The 21,007-nt window shown below is 38.8% G+C and overlaps 1 protein-coding gene across 9 annotated transcripts in view; it reads right to left on the bottom strand.

The window, feature by feature from the left end:
- LOC129769411 (guanine nucleotide exchange factor DBS) overlaps nt 1-21,007 on the bottom strand; it is a 179,943-nt gene that overhangs the window by 17,726 nt on the left and 141,210 nt on the right. Inside the window, exons 1-2 of one of the 9 annotated variants that reach the window (XM_055771686.1) lie at nt 16,493-16,611; nt 7,263-9,364 (exon numbers count right to left, since the gene is read on the bottom strand). The exons of 7 other annotated variants lie outside the window; for them this stretch is intronic. In XM_055771686.1, coding sequence (XP_055627661.1) covers nt 7,263-9,296 — 2,034 coding nt within the window. In that variant the 5' untranslated portion in view covers nt 9,297-9,364; nt 16,493-16,611. Of the gene's footprint in view, nt 1-7,262; nt 10,877-16,492; nt 16,612-21,007 lie in introns of those variants that run through there. One more of the 9 variants, XM_055771688.1, reaches the window with a different exon arrangement.

Here is a 21,007-nt window from a genome sequence, read left to right as displayed (position 1 = left end):
TCCTCTGAAATCTCCCCTTCCCCTTCCATAAGTCCATCCTATAGGGGAAGGTGGTCCTAACGCAACCGGTGGTCCTGAAACTACCATCCTTTTTATCTCAGGAACAATGCTTCCTAACAAAATTTTAGTAGTGTCAAATGAAACGTGTCACAACGTTGACAATTCGACAATATGGTGACCTTTTTCTGGCTCTCTTCATTCTAGCGTTTTAGCGCCATTTTGCGTTTTCATTGCTTCATAACACAGAAGAAATATGTTTGACATGTATAGAAAATGAGTTCAATGTTCTTTTGGATTGCGAAACATTACAAAATAAGACAATGCACTATTACTTGCCATGAATGGCTCGCAGACGCCTGATTCATCGAGTGGCGCTCACTACCGGTGCAACGCATCTGATTTTACTATCTTGCCGTAAAATCTTTTGCTATTTTGCCGTAAACGTATGCATCCGTGTGCATGTGCGCAAGGGAGTTTATTTTTGCGTGTTGAAGATGACTTTGATTGTTGACCGCTGACGGCATAAAGCTTCGTTTGCGAATTTAGGGGAGCGTCAAAGATAATGATTGATTTTCAGGATAAAACTACAGCGGCCGTACTTTTTTTTCTCTGGGTTTGGATCGATTAATCGACGTAAATTATTCGTTCGCTTCGATTATTGGTTGCGCAGTATTCGTTCGATTAATAATCGATTTCTGTAGGAAGTATTCGATTAATCGATTAATCGAACGATTATCGGGAATCACTAGATACCACCAGCAAGGTACCGATTTTCAGACCGCATCTACGCATCCAGCTGTCAACAGCGTAATAATCATTATTCTTCAAATATATCTTGAACAAAAATCAAAATACACGAAGACTTCATTTTATTCCTAACATCCGAGAAAAAATAATAAAGATTCATAATTCTTCGATCTTTCAGAGAGGGTCCCCCCTTAACATGATATCGATTGAACCGCCATTATCCACAGCATGAGATTTTGAAAAATGTCCGGAAGTTAGTACTCATAACCTATTTTGCCGTACTACGCATAGTGGTCCCATTTTCCAAAATCAGCAACTGAGAGAAACACAATTAAAGTTTTCTAACATATTTGTCTACCAGAAGATTTAAGCATTTCAGTTTGGCAATACATTGGGTTTTTTTTATAAGCAATAAACTATTGTTTAATGAAATGTGACGAATTCCCCTCACTTGAATCAATCAAGCTTGATTACGGTTCAGAAATACATGGTGGGACAGTTATGCCTAGAATATCAACATGGGACAATTGAACTTAATGTTGTTTTTTGAAATACTGTGAACAACCAATAAGTTTTTGGTATTTTTCCGCAAGATTATGCATAAGAGCATCGTGTTTGTTTAAAGAAGGAAGTGATCTGCAACACCTTTACAGAATATATTTCTCATTGTTATTAAGGGAGGACCGATGTTTGGAAGGTCGTAAAATAATTAATTTTCGTTATTTTTTTCCGGATGTTAAGAATAAAGTGAAGTTTTTGCATATTTTGGTTATTGTTTATGGTATATTTGAAGATGTGTTTTTAATTTTCCGAGTACACGAATAATGATAATTACGCCGTCGACAGTTGGATGCGTAGGGTAACACAGGGTGATTTGGTCATATGGGGTGATTTGGACCACCCTTTATCTCAAAAATTACGGCTCAACTTGGATTTTTTATAATGTCATTTACTTCTATTGTTGAACCATATGTACTTAAAGTAAAAAAAAAATTGGTAAAACTTCACAAGCGGAGGAAAACGGTAGCACAAACACAGCAAACACTTTGATCGTCAAAAAATGTGAGTTTTCCGATAGTGGTTTTAAAGGTTTTTCTCGCTAATTAAATAAACTATTGTGCAGTAAAGTTCTGTTCGCCGACAGAAGAGAAACAATTTGATGTAGCGAAACTGTAAGTTTGATAACAATAAATGAAATTAATTGCATTTTAATTTTTGCATGTTGTGTGGGGTGACTTGGACACGTTTCTGTGGGGTGAATTGGTCCTGCAGGTTTGAGACTTTTCTTTGGTTTAATTGATTCCAGATGCCGCTGAATTACAAAAAGAGGATGGTCAGACAACGTTGGAAGAAGGAGGAACTTGAAAGAGCAACGCAGGCCATCGAGAACGGATTTTCTTTGACCATGCATCAAGAGTGTTCTTAAATGCTCGACCAACAGTGAAAAGATTCATGCAGAATTCGAGATGGTCTCAATCCAATTTTTCTGATCTGGAATCTAGCCAAGACACCTGGTATCGATCCCAAAACATTTTTACTAGAGATGAAACGGACATCCGGTAGCTATCCGGTATCCGGCCTATCCGGTCAATATTTGCTATCCGTCCGGATACCGGATATTAGAAAATATAAATAATTTCTAATTGGCACAAGATAAACCATAACAAAATAACTTATTAACATCATTCATATATAATAAAAAGTAATGTTGGTTACTAAAATGCCAGATTTTTTTTCCCAAAATTGAATTAACATTATTTCTAGCAAATCTTGTTAATTGAATATACTCCTTAGAATTGCCATTGCGATTGTGATGTGATTGCGATCGATTCGGAATGTTTTCACATAACAGTCGATTTCGTTTGCAAAGAAATATTTTCTCTGAACGCGATACTGACTATTATTTTTGTTTGCGATTTCGTTGAAAAAGTCTAAACAGATGGCCTAAGCTACTCGTGTAAGGTTTCGTCTCTTTTGCTTAGTTTCAAGAACTTCTAAATGGCCTGATATGATCCTCGGGTCCAGAAAGGTTGCATTAAGTAATTTGGATTTTTTCCCAAGTAGTTCAAATGGCTTCCTAATATAATGCTAAATGTGCTTTCATGCGAGGTTAGTTCGGTGTTCTATGTGCAGTCTCGTCTTAGTCCAAATGCTTTTTTATGTAGCAAAATGTGCTATTACCTCATATATACAGGAGAGACTAGAACTTATAATTCTTTGTAATTTCTTCCAGTTTCTTTTTCGTAAATAAAAAACCGAATATCCGGCCGCCTCGAAGCTTACCGGATATCCTTGTATCCGATATCCGGCAAAACTACTATCCGTTTCATCATTAATTTTTACTGATTGTAACATTATCCTAAAATACTTTACATAAACATGAGTATGTTTTTTTCGATGAAACACACACTGGACCAAATCACCCCACAGACGGGCCAAATTACCCCGCATCAAATTTTAATGTCCAAAAATCATCTCTTTTATTTTATGATATATTTGGTAGATTGAAGCTTTATATAATGATTAAACAATATTTATTGAGAGAAAACAAAGTATACAGTATACAAAGTGACATTTTTTATTTAGACCGTATTGCTTTGGAAATAATAGGCTATTTGTTTAGGTGGTCCAAATTCCCCCCTTTTCCCCTAGATGCTGTCTGAAAATTGGTACCTTGCTGATGGTATCGGTTCGGAAGCAACGGGGTGTAACAGAACAATGCATATTTTAAAACTTTAGGACAATACCTAAAGCGTTACATAGGGCTTTTTGAAAATTCGAAAAATTGTCAAAATGGCGGCAATTTGTGTTGAATATGAGTTATTTTTCATGAAAATTCCCTGTTTAGAAGCTCATAAAAAATCGAAAATATGATATATCAAAAAAACGGCTATGTAACGCTTTAGATAGTTCATTTTTACATGCTGATAAAAAAATTCAGCCAAATCGGTCGAGTAGATCCTGAGATAACGATAACACCAGTTGAAAAACACGGTTTCGGGAAAAACGCGTTTAAAAATTCGTATAGCAATACTATATCCCTTGAGGTGACTTCATACTTTTACCTGTAACTTTTCAACGAATTCAAATATCGAAAAATTCCTTTAGGACAACACTTCAAAGAGTATAAGCTTCCTAAAAATGCTAAACACAAAAATTTTTCGACTTTCCAGACCAGGGTCCCCCTTAAGTATTCGCTAACAAAGTGTTCTATTAAACTTTTTTTTTATTTTTTGAGAATTCTTCCAAACCAGAAATGAGTGCATTAGCCCTGCTGTATGCGTGACATAAAATTCTTGTACTTGAACCGATTCATTCTTATGGATTTACCAGAAATACATGCTTGGACAGTTATGCCTAGAATATCAACATGGAACAATTGAGCTTGATGCTGTTTTTTGGAAAGCTGGGAACAAACAATACGTTTTTTCGGGGTTTCCTGGAAGATTAGGCATAAAAAAATCGTAACAAAAAGTAACATGGGACAACTACAGTGATAGACATTCGTTTAGCCGCACTTGAAAAAAAAACTTGAAACACTTACAAAACAACTAGGAATGTTCTTTTTATCGGGATACTTATTCGCTGTAGTGGTAGTATATTTACGTCAATTTTATTGAAAGGACGCGCGTCACAATCACACACACACAAGGCGGCATCGGTGGATATAAACATTCAAACGTCGTTTTTTCCCGAGACATACGTTTAGCCGCAGGGCATACAAATCGAGTTTTCGCATAATCACCAAGCCTTTATCTGTGTTTTTTGAAAAAATACTTGGAAATGCTCAATTTACAAGATAAATATTAGATGTTCAACGTAAGAAGTTGGTCAGATTAGTGATTTACGTAGAATTTAAAGGAATGGCGAAAGGTATTCTATTGAAGGAAGAGGGGCGGAAAATAATAAAGATATTCAGTGAACAAAAGTTTTCTAATCGCTCGATCGTAACAAAAATTGGTCGATCTGAGAAAGTGGTACGGAATTTATTTAAATAGTGCCAGAAATATGGGATATTACGACCAACAAATGGGAACACCAAAGTTACTTTGCGTCTTAAAGGTCGAATAAGACACGAAGCAACCAAGAAACGGTGTCCTGCTCATACATTAAGGCAGAATCGGTTGTTCCAGTAACGAAGAGGCATATTGCGCGCATCTTGAATGAGTCACCAAACATCATGTGGAAGAAACTTCAAGGGAAGCCAACACTGACCGCCACCCATAAGCAGAATCATCTCATTTTCGCCCGGCAATACATGGAATGGAAACTAGAATGGAGAAATGTTGTATTTTCCGGCGAAAAAAGTTCAATTTGGATGGTCCGGACTGTTCCAGCAAATTGGTACAATTTAAGTCAACGGCATGTCGTGAGATCGAAGCGAAGGGCGGAAGTTTGACAGTGTGGGGAGCCGTTTCCTATCATAGCATCCTTCCCATTTGTTTCATTTTTACCCGAATGAACTCCGAAAAGTATCTTCAATTACTGGAGGACGTTTTGATTGGCCAAATTGAGAATAACGCTACCGAGGATGTCGTTTTTTCAGCAGGATTACGCATAGATCCACGTTTCCAAGCAATCGAAGGCATGGTTTGCCGAGAAGGACATTCCGTTTCTTGAATGACCTGCTTGCAGTCGATTGCAATCCCATAGAGAACCTATGGAGAATCTTGGCCGAGATGGTCTATGCAAACGGGTGACAATTTGACAACATTTCCAGTCTCAAGGCAGTAATATCAAACTTGAAAATTTCGAAAACTACCTATTGTTTTGGTCCAATCGCGTGTTGAATCCATTGTAAATATACAAAAATCTAACTTTCTTACCATTCACGACGTTTGTTGTTACGGGAGCGGTTTTCGTTTCGGAATTCTTTATAACGAACTCGTATGTTTTGTTTGAGTATATGCTTTAAGCTGTAATTCAATTATTTTAGTTCATTGTTTATATGTTTTACATTTGTTCGTTGCTTACATTTATTCGTCCTCTACTTTAATCTACCCGCCGTGTCGTAACAATATGTTGCGGTCCTGATGTGATTTATTCACCAATTAGGCACAATTGATTATGAACAATTTTAGGAATTCAGAATAACGTTTTTGTAATCAATTTCAAGATGGTTGTTGTTTTTCTATTGATCTCTGAAACTACCTTATCGATCTTACATTTGTCAGACTTTCGCCCATTCCACATCTTCCTGTGGTACATTGTCAGGTTGATAAGGAACTTGTGAATCTGTGTTGCCAACAACGTTTAATGGTGAAAATGAATTTAAATAGAAATTAATAAAAATGATCATGACCGCTTCCAAGCGCGTAGCAATACAAACATCATCACATTTGTGGTTCTGAGTTCTAATGTAGCTATCGCATGAACTGATGCAGCTTTGCATAGATTCGTCAATTCACGAAGGTGGTGGCTATCTGAGACAAGACGTGACAACTGGCTTCTTACTCTTAATCTTCGACCAAGTGTGAGCAACAGGGATGCCGAACCACTCGAGATGTCAAGTTTCCAAATGAGATGAAGTTTCTGAAGACAATTTTTTCAAGTCCATAACATATGTTTTCGTGTCAGATATTCTATGAATAATCACATTTGGATGATGTAATGCAAAATTGTGGCATATTTCACAACAAATTGTATTTTTTGTTTTGCTTTCTCATGAAAACTAGTGTGAGAGTACATACCATGAGTACATTATGTCGAAGTGTATTTCCAAATATTATTGGCAACCCTTAAGAATTGAACAATCAGCAGCTGGTCCGAAATCGACCCCCTATTGTCTGGCCTTATCTTAGATGGTGATCGTTCGTCGTACGTAAGCCGAACTCAAGGTACTTAATGAAAGGTGTTCTTCGTGTGCAACTAGAATAAGCCAATCTAAAACAGTGACAACATTATATTGTGTATTAAAAGAAATGTTCGCAGCTCTATTGAACTTTGACTACTCCATATTTTAAATTTTGCAGATTTGATTAAGTGAGCACTTTTTATCATCGATGGCTGTAAGATCACCGGACAGACATTGGGTCTCAGAAAAGAAATAATCTATTCACGCTTCAAAACATAACGCTCAGTGTGAGACGGAACGTCAATACAGAACATGAAATTACGTCATTTAATGTAGAACTTTCACTTTTACATTGGATTGCGGCCAGAATAACCCATCCGTAGAAGCTCCACGACTGAATAAAACTGGTTCTCATTCTTGACCTACACTCTTCTCTCGTGTGCCACACCCTTTCGCTACATAATGATAGTTAGTATTGCTTTCCATTTTTTTCTTCTTCCTTTTTCGTGAACGAATGCAGACAACCAGTCGGACTTTTTTCAGTGGCAAATCACAGTTTCTTATCCACATGAAGACATGAAGGCACGACATGTATAACATGGACTAGTATTATATTTTATCCCATGCTTCTTCTTGAAACGGTTTTGTTGAAATATGTGGTAAAAACAGTTGCAACCGGTTATAAAAGTTAACGTCAAAGTGGTAAAAAAAAAATACTTACCCGAGCGATCGTGGGCGCGTCACAACCTGCGGTGGCTCTCTCGTTGAGCAGCTTCTTTCCGTGCGCAACTCCTCGCAGTGGAAATCCTGCTTTCGGATTGGCCGTCACCGGATCCGTTTCCGCGGCCACAAAATTCCGCTCGATTAGGCTATCCTTGCGCGAGCGTACTTCCGCTCTGAACCGTTCCTTCTCGGTCGATTTGATACTCTCATAGATCCCGATATCGTCGAAGATATAGGGCAGATTAGTTTCGTTGCTGGTGGCGATCAGTCCGTCGAGCAGAACGTGCGAGGTGAATCGATCCTCGTCTTCGTCCTCGTCGTCGCTACCCACCAGACGGAAGATTCGAGGCTTTTCGTTCAGCTGACAACAGGCCGAGGAAGATTTGCGGTTTCTCATGTTCATAGTTGCCAGGTTGACATAGTCAAAGTTTTTAAAAGAATCCGAATAGATGAGACTGTTGAGGTTCGAGTTGCAGTCTACCCCGGAATCATTAGCTAACACAGCGCTGGGAGTCGTTCTTGCCGTTGGCGGCTTTGAGTCCAGTGAGCGAAATTGTTCATCGTGGAACTCTCCGCTTGAGTATGGCGGTGGCGGTAATGAGTTGAACTGATTGATTTTTCTCGTACGGAAGGGTTTCTGGTTGAGAAAATCACCGTAGTAATATTGAATGTATTCCTCCACATTGTCGAATCCCCGCTTGCGAACGAACTCACGGGTCACCTTATTGTATGCCTTTTCCGAGTACTCTTTGGAAGCCTTTTGAAGCTTCAAAGTTTCATTGGTTGGTTTAGAGCTCGTATACTTGAGGAGAGATTTTTCACAAAAATCTCGCACTTGTTGGTAGGTTCGCATACATCTCGAGCGCCTCTTCGGCAGAGTTACATAGCAAGGTATGTCCTCCTTTTTCCGCACGGTTAATGGGTTGAACGGATAGTACTGCGTTGGAAGCGACGAATAGCCAAACACTCTCGATTCCCCCGCGGGTACGGATCCATATTTTTGGTAATATCGTTCAAAGTTCTTGTCTCTTTTGCAGAACACCTGGGAGTTTGTGTGTGAGTAATATTTTTTCGGATTCTCGGCCAGTAGTTTCTCTTTCTTCACCGAATCGCAGTCGTTGTTTGAAACCGGTAACGATGGGGCTCTGGATTGACCCTCGGAGAGTCCGAACTCCGATCCCGAGCTGTTATATATATAGTCCATTATATCAAGATACTGTTTCTTGATGAGATAATTCTTGAAATCTTTGTCTTTTATTATCTCCGAATAGGACATTGTGTCGAAATATTCCTGGAGAATGTCCATTTCCGTCTTCTCATCGTTATTCCTCTCCAGCAGTTGAACGATCTTGCTTTTGAACCGCCATGAGGATTTGCTTGACTTGTAACTTTTTTGAGATTTCTGAGAATTTTTGGATCTTTGGGATATTTGTGACTTTAGCGTCCCGGCGTTTATTTCCGGGCAGCTGTTGAATATATGTTTTTTCGCTAAAGAAGATTCCCGCTGGAGCGAGTTGAAGGGTTGGAAATTCTTCGCGAAGAGAGGTCTCCTGCCGGAGATTGTTTTATTTTTATGAAACAGATGAGCCTTGTGGTTGAACACTTGAAATGCTTCATCCTGGCCGATGATTCGGGAAGGATCGAATGGGTAAGCAACGCCGCCGAACCAACTGGTCGGGAAGTCCTGCGGCGAGAATCTTGTTCTACTGGCGATCGACTTTGGTCGACTACTGCCGTGAATGTGTCGTTCGTCAAATAGTGACGCTCGGTACGAGAGTGGCGATTCGGATCGTGTCGCTATCTTCCGAGGTGACCTGCGTGGATTATCGCTACGGGGGCTGCTCTGCATGACAGTCGACTCGACTGCCGGATCTGGGTAGCGTTGATGCATTCTAACCTTGGTAGTGCCCAGCTTGCGGTGCACTTTGTCGATGAGGTAGCTAGCTGTGCTCTTAACCTTTTTCAAGCGAAAGCTAAAGAGATGGCTTCTGTGTACCGTTTCCGTTGTAAGGTTGTAGTGACCGAACTTCATCTCTCCCGGGTACTGTTAATTTTTTTCGTTCACATGACGCTATTGTTGGGGTTTTTTATGCTGCGGTGCTATGATAATGCGATTGAATTATAACAAAAATAGTACCGGGGGAAGAAATACGAGAGAGAGGATTTTTAAGACGAAGAAAATGGTTAACCTTCCTACAGTATTGATGAGTTCTCCTTTGGCAACAAAACTTATTACTTGTATACTTGCATTTTTAACAGAAATTGGTTGAGATTCATGTGCCAAATAACATGTCTTTATAGTATTTTGATTCTGAATGTTCAAAGATAATTCATTTCCAGTGTTGTCAAATTACAACGTTCACCTTCTAGCGCTTACTACTAAGAGAACAACCGAAAGTTTAAAACTCCTCAAGTGATCAACTTTGTGTATTTTTGCAAAAGTGTAGAACACTTTGCGATGAAAACACCCGATTAAGCAATGGTTTTGATTGTTTCGCATCTTAGCAAAACAATTAAGGTTTAGGGTTATAGTCCTATAGACGAAGACAGTTACTACTTCTTTTTTTATATACATCATCATTTCAATCATGCTTTTCCGTATCGCTGGAAACTCAAAAAATTGAATGTTTCTAACGTCTTGAAACATCCTGTATCAACTGTCACACTCTATGGAAGCTGATAGTGTGTGAGTTAACGGTTCGGCTGAAACGTTCATAAGGTTGACGTTTAGATGGCGCCTCTTGCAAAAATCTACTTGACTATCACAAAGCATCATCTTTCAATGGATACGTGTCAAAATTTGACAACAATCGGTCGATTGGTTCGTAAGTTGCAGCATTGAGAGTAAAGCAGCTTTTGTTATTGTGAAAAAAATGGAAAATTCCGAATTTCGTGTATTGATAAAGCATTGCCTTTTGAATCTGCTGGAGCAGAGTCTGGATAACGTTTGTCAAGCCATGCTTTGGTTTGTACTGTATTTTATATTTTATAATTATATCGGGGTTTTCATTTTTTTAAATTTAATTTATTTTCAACTGGTTCAGCAGAGTTAAGCATCAATGAGCCGTGTTTATGAATAGGGAAAAGTCTCTGTGAGTAGAACTATGTGAATGTTCTTTCTCAAAAAAGCATGAAACCCCTATCGTTTTTTCAAGAAATGGTACAATATAAATAATTGAATAACAATTCAAAATAAAATGTTATTTAGGGCTTCTTCTTGTGGATTTTATGATAGAGATAACCACCTCCTCGAAGATTACGTGCGATTGCGTGCATCTGAGTATTTTGTGTATGAACTTGAGGAAATAACAAATCAACGAAATAGCGAAATAGCGAAATAGATTTGGTAAGCTACCACTACAATCGAGTGGTATTTCAGTGGTACCATGACAATGGGGTCGATTACATTGAAAAAGACCTCAATCTACCCAATTCCGCCCAATCGATTGTCAAGCGGGAATAGAAGAAGAGTGCCAAAGTGACACGGGATGCTGCAGACATGAAGAGATCGTGGAATAAAATGGCCGCTTAGGTTGACCAAGAGAGAGTTCAAAATTTGATGGACTGTTATGAAATATATTTTTCAATATATTTTCTTAAGAAGAACAATAAAGTATCTGCATTTTGATGTAAATAATTTTTTGTACCTTCAACCAATCTCGAGATAAAACTAGTTTTATGATTCAGGATTTAGAATGAATAAAGTTTTATTTGAGAAAAATAACATTCCAAATACACAAATATTAATAAAAAATTATTTGATAATGAAAATTTTTATAACCTTCCGATATTTTAAAAATATTTTATTAGAAAACGTTTACAAAAACAAAGAACCAAGAAGAAGATATTTTAAAAATATTTTATTAGAAAACGTTTACAAAAACCAAGAACAAATGAATTTTTAAAGTTTTAATACTTTGTAAAATTATTACCAATTAAGGAAAATAATTTGAAAAATTAAATTTACATGTGATTTTATACAAAAACACTATTTTTTTATAAAATCGACTCTCTGGAACTGAGTTTTTTTTTTCGGAATTCGATGCAGAACTCATAGTTTATGGTGTCAATGAAAATGGACAAATGGAATGAAATGAATCTCGATTTTTCAAATGAGACTTCCGGTAAAATGTAAAATGTTTCTTAACTTCATTTTATTATATTGATACAGATGTATTTCAAGTAACAATAAGTTTTGGTAGAAGTACTGGGAAATTAATAGTAAAAAGAAATTGTAAAGGGTCAATTAGAAGATCAATCAATGAATAGTTCTGCGATTGGATCCCTGAACGTTCGCTTAGTGTGAAAACGTGAATGTTTGAAAGTATTCATTTTCATGAGTCACCATGTACTTCAGTAGAGCTTGCGCATGTCAAAATATGAATGAAAACAGAAATCGCTCTCTCGGAAGCCATTCGGTCATAGTTTTGTGCACATCGCATTCGAGGAATTTCGTGTTTGTTCGACCTCATATCTCCGACAAATCATAAGTTTGGACAACTGTTCACATATTCTAGGATTGGTGAACAGATATTTCGTTTAATCTCACCGATCAATTCGCATAGAAATTACATTGATGTTTGGGGGCAAAGTGGTCAGCTGAAATACTTTATCACATTCTGATCTTGAAGGTGTCCCTTTTGTGGCTTTGACTCTGGAAAAAATATGCCAAACCTAGCCTCATTATGCAAAACGTTATGTGTTTCTTACTACGTTTTTGTATGTATGAGAAAATTTTAATTACGACTTTAGGTGAATAGGCCAAGCTGATTTCGTACATGCATCTACTTTTGCATAGTGATTTAAAATTTGGATAAGAGACAATGCACAGATCTATCCCATTTAACATGATATGTTCGATTTTTCAACTTTTTTAGTGATGAAAAATGTACTGTCTTAATTTGTTAGTGTAAAAACCGTCGGCTATATTGAACAACAATAACTTGTTGAATGTTGAACTAAAACATTCTTCGAAAAACGAGGATTCAAGCGTGGACACAGGAAATGGACGTATTCCTTAAGGTGATCATCATGGCCCCCATTCTCCTAGATAACATTTTTATATCACCTTTCTTAAATGGTAACGATTTCACAGAGTTTGAAATTCAATAGAAAAAAAATGATATCTTCATTTTGGAGAATCAGACACGGCATACTTTTTTAACGTAGAACTACGTCCTTCATTAAGGGTGCCAAATCAGAAAACAGATCACGTTTTTATGAAACAAAGTTAACGTTAATAACAATTTTTGCTGCGAACGGATTTTAACGATTTGCATACCAATCGAATTGGAAATTTACTAAGATTTATTTGATATGCTATACATTACTATCTCATAGTCTGTATATGGTTTAAATTGATGAAAATTAGAAGCAATCTCATTTCCCCATACATTTGTTCTGTCCATTTGTGTGCTTTCCCGAACAGAGCTGTCAATAACGAGCAATTTAGCGACGAGAAACGAAGGGGAAATCATAACATTTCAAGTCTCCGTGAACAAAGGAAAAGAAGAAGAACGGAGGGTAATATTTGCCTAGAGTATAAACAGTGGATCTCGCTGAGGAAAACTTTCATTCTTCGTGAGAACACCGACTGGACAACACCGTTGCTGGGCAAGCTGGACGGCGAGGGATCGAGTGCCTTTCTCAAGGCAATTGGAGTGGAGGAGTAATATGAGGAAAGAGTAGAGTTTTCCAAGGACCTTTTCGAAGGCTAGAGACGAATGAACTAGAGAAGTTTTTAAGTCTCTTGAATTCAACAAGGAAAGCAAGGCAAACATTCAGTATCGTTCTAGATACGAAGCAATGAACATGGCTTGTTCTTCCTTGTTTTGCGCCATCACATGTCTTCGTTTCGGACTGAGCTGTGGACGCGACCAAGTTACTCACTCGCTGACGTTGCATCAAACTGACGCCATTGCATTAATGTTTTGAGCTACACAAATGTGTGGGGAATCATCGAGTTAGGCTATCGTCGAATCACTAAGGAAATAATTGTTCTGGAATTCTGCCTGTGATTCACATGGCGGTAGCAAAACTCTTTTCACCAAGGATAACAGCTAAGCTAATCTAGACAGGCAATATTAATAGAAAGGGCTTTTGTTGAGAAGAGTGCAAAACGGAGATAAGTGTGTATATTTAGATGTTTGAAGCCATCGATATATGGATATTTGTGTGCGTTCGTGCGTGCTTCATAACCCGTACGTAAAAATAGTGCATCTTCGCTACGCTGAAATCCCATTTGTATCTGCTTCCGCATTGGCCCTGTCACGATGCAACAATCGCCTATTTTTTTATGATATGATTGACGATTGTTTTGTGTTGCAAATTATGCAGTCGTAATGATAAATATAAACAAGGAGGGGAGATAGCGAGAGGGGAATATTTACGCTAGGGTATTAGTAATGAATCTCTGCTGAGGCAAATATTCAGGCTTTTTTCCAAGCAGTTAACATTGTTTGTTTTCCGTTATCATAAAGACTTCGTTGGTGCCTTTGACATTGCATCAATGCCTTGAACTGACGCTATGGCGAAGCAGGCGTTAAGGTTGTGCGACAAAACATTATTTGGAGAATACGAAGGATCTTGAATGTCGTGCTGGAATGTTATTTGGGTTCGCGTGCCAGTCGCAAAACTGGATTGCATTTGCGGCTAATCTTGATCATAATGAAGCAATGCTATTCTTTTCGATGATGTTGAGATTAACAGAATGAGATTATTTCGTTTATTTAGCCGCCATGAAAGTAAATGTCGTTCTGGAATTTTGTATGTGATTTGGTTCCGCTCGCCAGTTGCGAAACTTTCTCCACTAAGGATGACAGCTGCGCTTATCTTGAGCTTGGGAAAGTAATGCTACTTTTTTCGAGGCCTGTAATATTGACGTTTCTTTTGAGAATAGTACAAAATGGTCCAAAATCCGAATTTTTAGCGTTACGTAATTTGTGCACGACGCCTTACCAAGATGGGATGTTTAATTTCTTCTGAAGAGCCTTGTAGAAGAAACAATGCATTCGGAGAAAAGAAGGAAGACATTTGTTTCCATGACCCATAGTCCATAGCTGGCTCGGTTGTGTCACATTCACCCGAAACACGTTTACTCGAAGCACATTCACCCGAATGTGACAAATACACGAATACAATATTCACCCGAATGAACATTTACCCGAATGCAACATTCACTCGAATGTAACTTCTACTGGAATGAAGAAGGACAAATTTCGACAAATTAGATTATGAGTTTGTTTTGTCGATTCTCCTGTTGATAAATAAGATTAAATCGAAACATCATGAGAGAGCAACAGAAATACAAAGTATAATGAAAAACTGTAATGAGGAAATTTGAAATCATACTGGTGACTTAATTTTAAGAAGTTAGTGTAGGCACAATTCACATGCCGTCTTTCCTTTTCGTATTGCCCTCTTATGTTGAAATATCATTTGGAAATGATCGAGGGCTATGGAAAATTTCGAAAATTAAGCGGGTAGTTGAACAAAAAATTATAAAGCATAAATGCCCTGAAAATGTGCAAAGAATTTGTAAGAACAAAATGGCACTTACGTATTAACGTCACAGCTACGTTTGCACGGTAATTTTTTGCAATGAAATATGAATGATATATCTAAAAATAACCCGTCAAATGAAATGCACCAAAAACTTTAATTTCTCAATCCAATAATGTAGATTCCAACGCGTTTTTTGTCTTTTTAATTTGTTTTTTTAGCAGACTTCAATATTTCATTCTATGAATTTTATGGCGACTGCTTGAAATTGACAACTTTCTTCTACATGTGAATGTTTTTCGGGAAACTGCCTTTAGGGTAAATGTGATCAGCTGGCTTCTATGATCAAGTGGTTAGGATCACATACACCAGAGAGTTGCAGACTCGATTCCCGATCTGGTCGCGATGTTTCCGATCATAGAAATTTCTTCCGACTTGCATTGGTACATGTGTATTCTCGAACATGCCACTCAGAATACTGTCAAGGCATGTTATTTAGCATGAAATCTCATCCAAGTACTAAAAAACATGACGCAAGTACATAATATTTAGTTGAGACGGCGAAGCTTCACTAGGTACGTTAGTGCCACTAAAGAAAATAAGACTCATAGTCCCATAGGGTTTGTCGTTCTCAATCACAGACAAGTTCACTAGAATTACAATCCTATATGTTGTGTGTTTTCACTATTTTTATGATGTAAACCAACACCGGCACCAAAAATTATTCCCGAATCAACCGAAGTGATTTTGTGATCGCACCTCGGACAGTAATGATGCAACTTTGAACAACGCTTATTTTGTAACTTTCGAAACGAATAAACAACCAATAAACAGCTCCAGTTTAGCTTTGGCGTGACATTTGAAAACTTCAACGGAATCAATCCCAATTCACAGTGTACATGCAACGAGACACATTAAAAAAAAACAATAACAATCTGTTCGGATTGTTTATCGACACCCAAAGTCCACTGCATCTCTTCGCGAATCGTGTTTTGTTTGGCTAATAAACCTTCCTTCGTCCGAACCGAATCGCTTTCTTCGAATTCCTCTCCTCTCGTGCTTCAAGTCGGTAAAATTACTCGGTGGAGAATATGGATTGGCGCTTTGGGGCGATGCATTTTATTTTTATTTCACTTCGGCGAGGTAGTTAGAAACTCAACGAAACTTCACGTGGCTCCACAAAACGACCGGCGTGCGGCGGTAGCAAACTAATAAGGCACGCGTTTATTTTTTTTTCCCACAAAGTGCTTTTTTTACAAAACGCACGCATTAACGCTATTGCGGGCACTTTCTTCGCTCGACTTTTCCGATGCTGCTTGGGCTTCACCAATTGGTACACTGAACCGCAAATCGGTTTTTTGCTCACAACCACTGAACGCGTCGGGGAAGTAATACTATTGCTTGCTTCTCCGGCAACGTGTGGCTTTGACCTGGTCTGGTCTGGTCTGGACCGCAGATAATATTGGTTCACCAATCGCTTCCTAACATGATTGCTTTTGCCTAATTTCACTGTGATTTAGATCTTCCAAAAACTCGGGTAATGTTGATCACTTTTCACAAGTCTCTGCGCCTATTTTGGGTGCTAGCGATATGTACAAATAATAATAACTCTGGCATTAATTTGATTTTTGATCCACGTTTATCAGATCCACACCACCAGCTTTCGATTTATTTGAGACAGGAAGACTGAGCGAATAAATCCGGCGATCTTTGGGCGAGAAAACAAACCATCGATAGAGGAAGAACCGTATTCAAACGCGAAGCGGAAAGTAATGGATACTGGATACTGGAGGGCCGAAGAAAATTGATCCCTCCACACGCGGTGAGCTATCGAATTCGACTGAAAAACAATAGAGGATCGGAGAGTCGGCTATCAGTGGTAATCGCGCATATGATCATGGAAAATGATGATTGGAATGATCCTGGTGCACACATTGTTCAGTGAACAGGTGCTAATAGTACCAACCAGCAACACACCCCAACAGTGGCCAGTAATAGCGAAGATGCAAACGCTGTTTCGTACATAACCTCCTCTCGTATGTGTGCTGATAGGGCGGTTCAGCGAAGAGGAAAATTACCACCGACGCGCTCTCGATTGATGAATCGGAATCGGAGCTTGTTTCTCGCAGATTCGTGATTGGTATATAAGACCGAGACGGAAAGTAATCCACAGAATCCAATATTTGCATTAGGGGGTTTATTGGATAAGATTAATCGCTTCCGGGGTAAATGTATATAAGAAGGTACATTGCGAATGTTGTTTGATGGTATACCGCTCTGGCATTCAGTAACTTTCCATTCCCAATCCAGATTCGTTTGATCGAATTCTCAATAATTATCGATTGATGAAGACTATAGATATACGCGAAATTGCCAATGAAAATGAGAGGCTTCATTAGTAAACTTTGTGAAATGATGTTTCCGAAAATAAATTAAAGATTATCTTTAGAGAAAAATAGAGGTTTGTTTAATCCCGGTGATTATTTTCATTCATGGCATGTAAAGTCCTTGGATGGTTGACATGAACACGGAATTTGTAAAACCTATAATGTAAAAAATAAAGAAGGGAAGAAACTTCCTAGCCCTTCCTTATAGCAAATCACTGGTCCCCTTCAAAGATTATCCCGTTGGAGCCTGGAAGTCAGAAATACATTGTCGTTTTTTTGTATTTGATTTTTTTTTTGATGAACATATGCAGGGTTTTCCAACTTTAAATTCCGAAAGTAAATTGAAATAAAACACACTTAGAATTCGAATTTCGATGAAACTTTTATTTCAAATTAAAGTTTGGTTTATGCCATTATGTGTGAAATACAACATCATTCAAATGTCCATCTAGGGCTTCCTCGCATCCCTTGACCCGGACGGCTCATGGTTGGCAGTGCTGTTGCTGAGGAGCTTGTTGGTCTCTTTGATATTCCCTGGCGCGAAAAAATCAGGCGATTGAAGCGGTTCCCGGAATAAATCGCCACAGAAAACGACTGCAACAGAAACCACCGCTTATAAAATGTGTAGTAGGCTATAAATATTGTGGCGCGGTATTGTATTTCAAAACAAGAATTAACCGGGCAAACGTATCGCCCCAGGCAAACGTAACGCCCCGGGCAGACGTATACCGTCCGACGCTCGCTAGAGCTCGGTCGGACATTGCTAAAGGATCGTATCCTATGTTTCAAACTAACCGGGCAATCAGTGGATCCCAGGTTTGCGTGCGAGACACCGCCGCTTCCGACGGCGGGTCGGCGGTGGACTCGGATTGCGTCATCTTGGCGGCATGGGCCGCCTCGATTCCTTATCCTCGCCAAATGGGGACTTCGTCCCCATTACATTGTCCTCAGAATAAATTTCGAAAAACGAGAACAAGAGAATAAATTTATAATAGAAATGTGAGGCACATGATGTTTTTCCCGCGCCAAATATTTCTAGCCTACTACACTTTTTCTAAGCGGTTGTTTCTGTTGCAGTTGTTTACTGTGGCGATTTATTCCGGTCACCGATTGAAGCATACTTCAAGTCCATCACCGAGACCCAAACAGGGAAGAAGCTTATAAACGTTCTGAAAACGGAATGCGGGGATATCAATTCATCCTTCAGGAGCAGCATGGCGTAATATGGTGACCGTCACGAAAGGACGGTGCTGCGGAGAGAATGAAATGGAAACTCGTGGAGAAGATCTGAAGCATGTTGAACGGTTCGCGCCTACCGTTGCAATTATGGACGGAGGCGGTTTCGTTACCAGCGTACCTGTGTCAACAATTTCAACAGAAACCCGATGATTTCACTCGCAACGATACTGGAAGAAGCTTGCATTGCTAACAAGCTAGATAGACGACATTTGCAGGTTTTTGTATCGCTAGCATTCGTTCACGTCGCAAAGCCAAGAGGGAAGAAGGTCGACGCTAAATCCCAGTAGGATACGCTGATGGTATCAAGGGGTACCTAGAATACGATCCAGTCAAGCGTGATATACAGATCAACCGCGACGGGTTTCTGGTTCAGGTGGCAATACCTGGTGCAACTCAGCTATGAACAACAACAGATGCAGTTCGTGAAATTGCATTCTATCGAAGAGCCAAATGTGAACAGTGAGCTAAAGTCGTTCGTGGAGTCTGCGCTCCACGTCGCAATTTGGAAGACCCGCCTTTGAGCGGCAAAGGTTTAGGAGCATCGGACGGGAGCATCGAATTCTTGCCATTGAATTAAAATTCAAATTTTGTCACGTTACGTTACGTATCTACCAAAGTTGTTTTCTACCAGCCCTCGCCGATGATCTTCGAGACAGAGTTTGATGACCCTCAAAGATAGGAGGAGACGCTCATTGGATTGCGGCCATGCGTGAGAAGAGGCGTGCGACTTCGGAGGAAAACAAAACGTTGGAGATCACCAATCATCTGAGCGATAAAAGACTATCAGGAACAAGTGGGTCTTCAAGACGATTGACATCGAGCGGTACAAGAAGACAATGAATAGTATTCCCCGGGGGAACAATATTCCCCCATCCGATATCTTACGGTGCTGATGGTTGAACAGGATTTTGATGCAGATCAGATGTCTCACCCTGAAGGAGAGAAAGTTATACTCTCCACAGATGATGTACTTTGGATCTTCTTAGGCTAGTTAAGAATAATTACTGGTGTAAAATTACTGGTATAAAAATTACACACAATCTCGATATTTACAGATGAAGTAGGGTCTAGAGTCTCTAGGCTCTAGAGAGAGAAGTATTCTTGCCTTCTCTTCATCGATAAGATGGAAAGACAGAGTGTTGGATCTGTCGTACGAACATAAACTTCTGACAGTAGGATATGTTCTGCGAACCTGCGTAAAAGGTGCTCACGGTTAGATCTCTTATATGAGGTCAGTTTTGTTCAATACATCTATGTGGGAGAGGAGTGTGCTGTGCCAATACCATTCCCATGCTACAACACATGTTTACACTAAAATCATTTTGTTCTGACCTACTGTTTGTACTCTCCAATTTCTTTTATTTTTCCTTGTTATAAACCACCAAAAGTGACACACTCCTCTTCCTTGAGTCCATATATAATTTGCAACTTGAGAAGGTCCAAGCGCCTCAAGCGCAAAGCGACATGACTCACTAACCCCCATCTGTTACCCCCAGATACAAAATAACCAATTATGTAAAACTACCTGTATGGAATATTCGTGTAAAGATAATTGGAGATAAACATTCATTCTAGGGTGAACTGCATTAAATCCGAAAACACATAATCGAGTGTTAGTAATTTTATATGGCGACCGTGACAGGACGGCATGTTGGCCACCTGGAATGATTATCTACAAGTAACATAACACATGATAAGAATGAAGATTAGACTTAAAGAGACGGAAGACTGCTTTACAATCCAATGCTTTACAATATAATCAAACACTACGACTACGACCATATTGACTTGTTCCGTCAACACTGTTGAATTCATTTTAGGGAACATTTGTTTATGAAGCTTTGAAGATTCTGTGTTCATTCATTTAAGCTCGCTGCAGTGAACTAATAATAACAGACGGGTTTTGTTTACCCAAGTTGATAGGGCCTGATCGAGGCAAAATAAAAACATCTTTATCGTACGATCCTTTTTGCGGATCGTGTGAGTTGTACATTCCAGTTTTATGATAGGGTCGGATCGATCCCGAATAAATAAGTTCGTTTTTGTTTTGCTTCGAGGTTTTACGTAGAGTCGAACTTATCGCGAGTTCGTTTTCCAAGATCGTTCCGAGGAAGTAATAGGTTGTAAGAAAAACTTTTATATGCATTCTAGACATACAAAATAAAAGGAGTTAGTTTTTAGAAGCAAATGTGAACAGTTACATCTCTTATTTAAAAGGGCGCCGTGAGATCGCTCGGACAGCGCCTGCACTAGCCATGAACAATTGTTAGAAAATCAAAACGAAATTGTTGAGTGTTCTCAATCAGAAAACTTTCTGTACCTACTCAAACGAAAAACAATAACCTAATTTCGTCGAGATGAAGTTGAGCGATCTTGTTAGTCCCGAAGGATTTATGGAATTAACATAATAATCAGTGATGTGATTTCTTCATTGGAAAGGGAAGGGTCGAATATAGTGAAAATTAATCCATGAAATTTTTTGTACTCGGAGTTTCCCGGTCTGATTATGGTATGATATAAAAAATATTTAAAAAAATTCTGGACAGAAACACAGTGATCCTAAGTTAGACAATCCATCCAGAATTTCATACTTCACCTATACCTTCCTTTTAAGTAT

This window comes from Toxorhynchites rutilus, chromosome 2, assembly GCF_029784135.1.
Source record: "Toxorhynchites rutilus septentrionalis strain SRP chromosome 2, ASM2978413v1, whole genome shotgun sequence".
Taxonomy (NCBI): Eukaryota; Metazoa; Arthropoda; class Insecta; order Diptera; family Culicidae; genus Toxorhynchites; species Toxorhynchites rutilus.
This window is presented reverse-complemented; position numbering and strand designations above follow the sequence as displayed.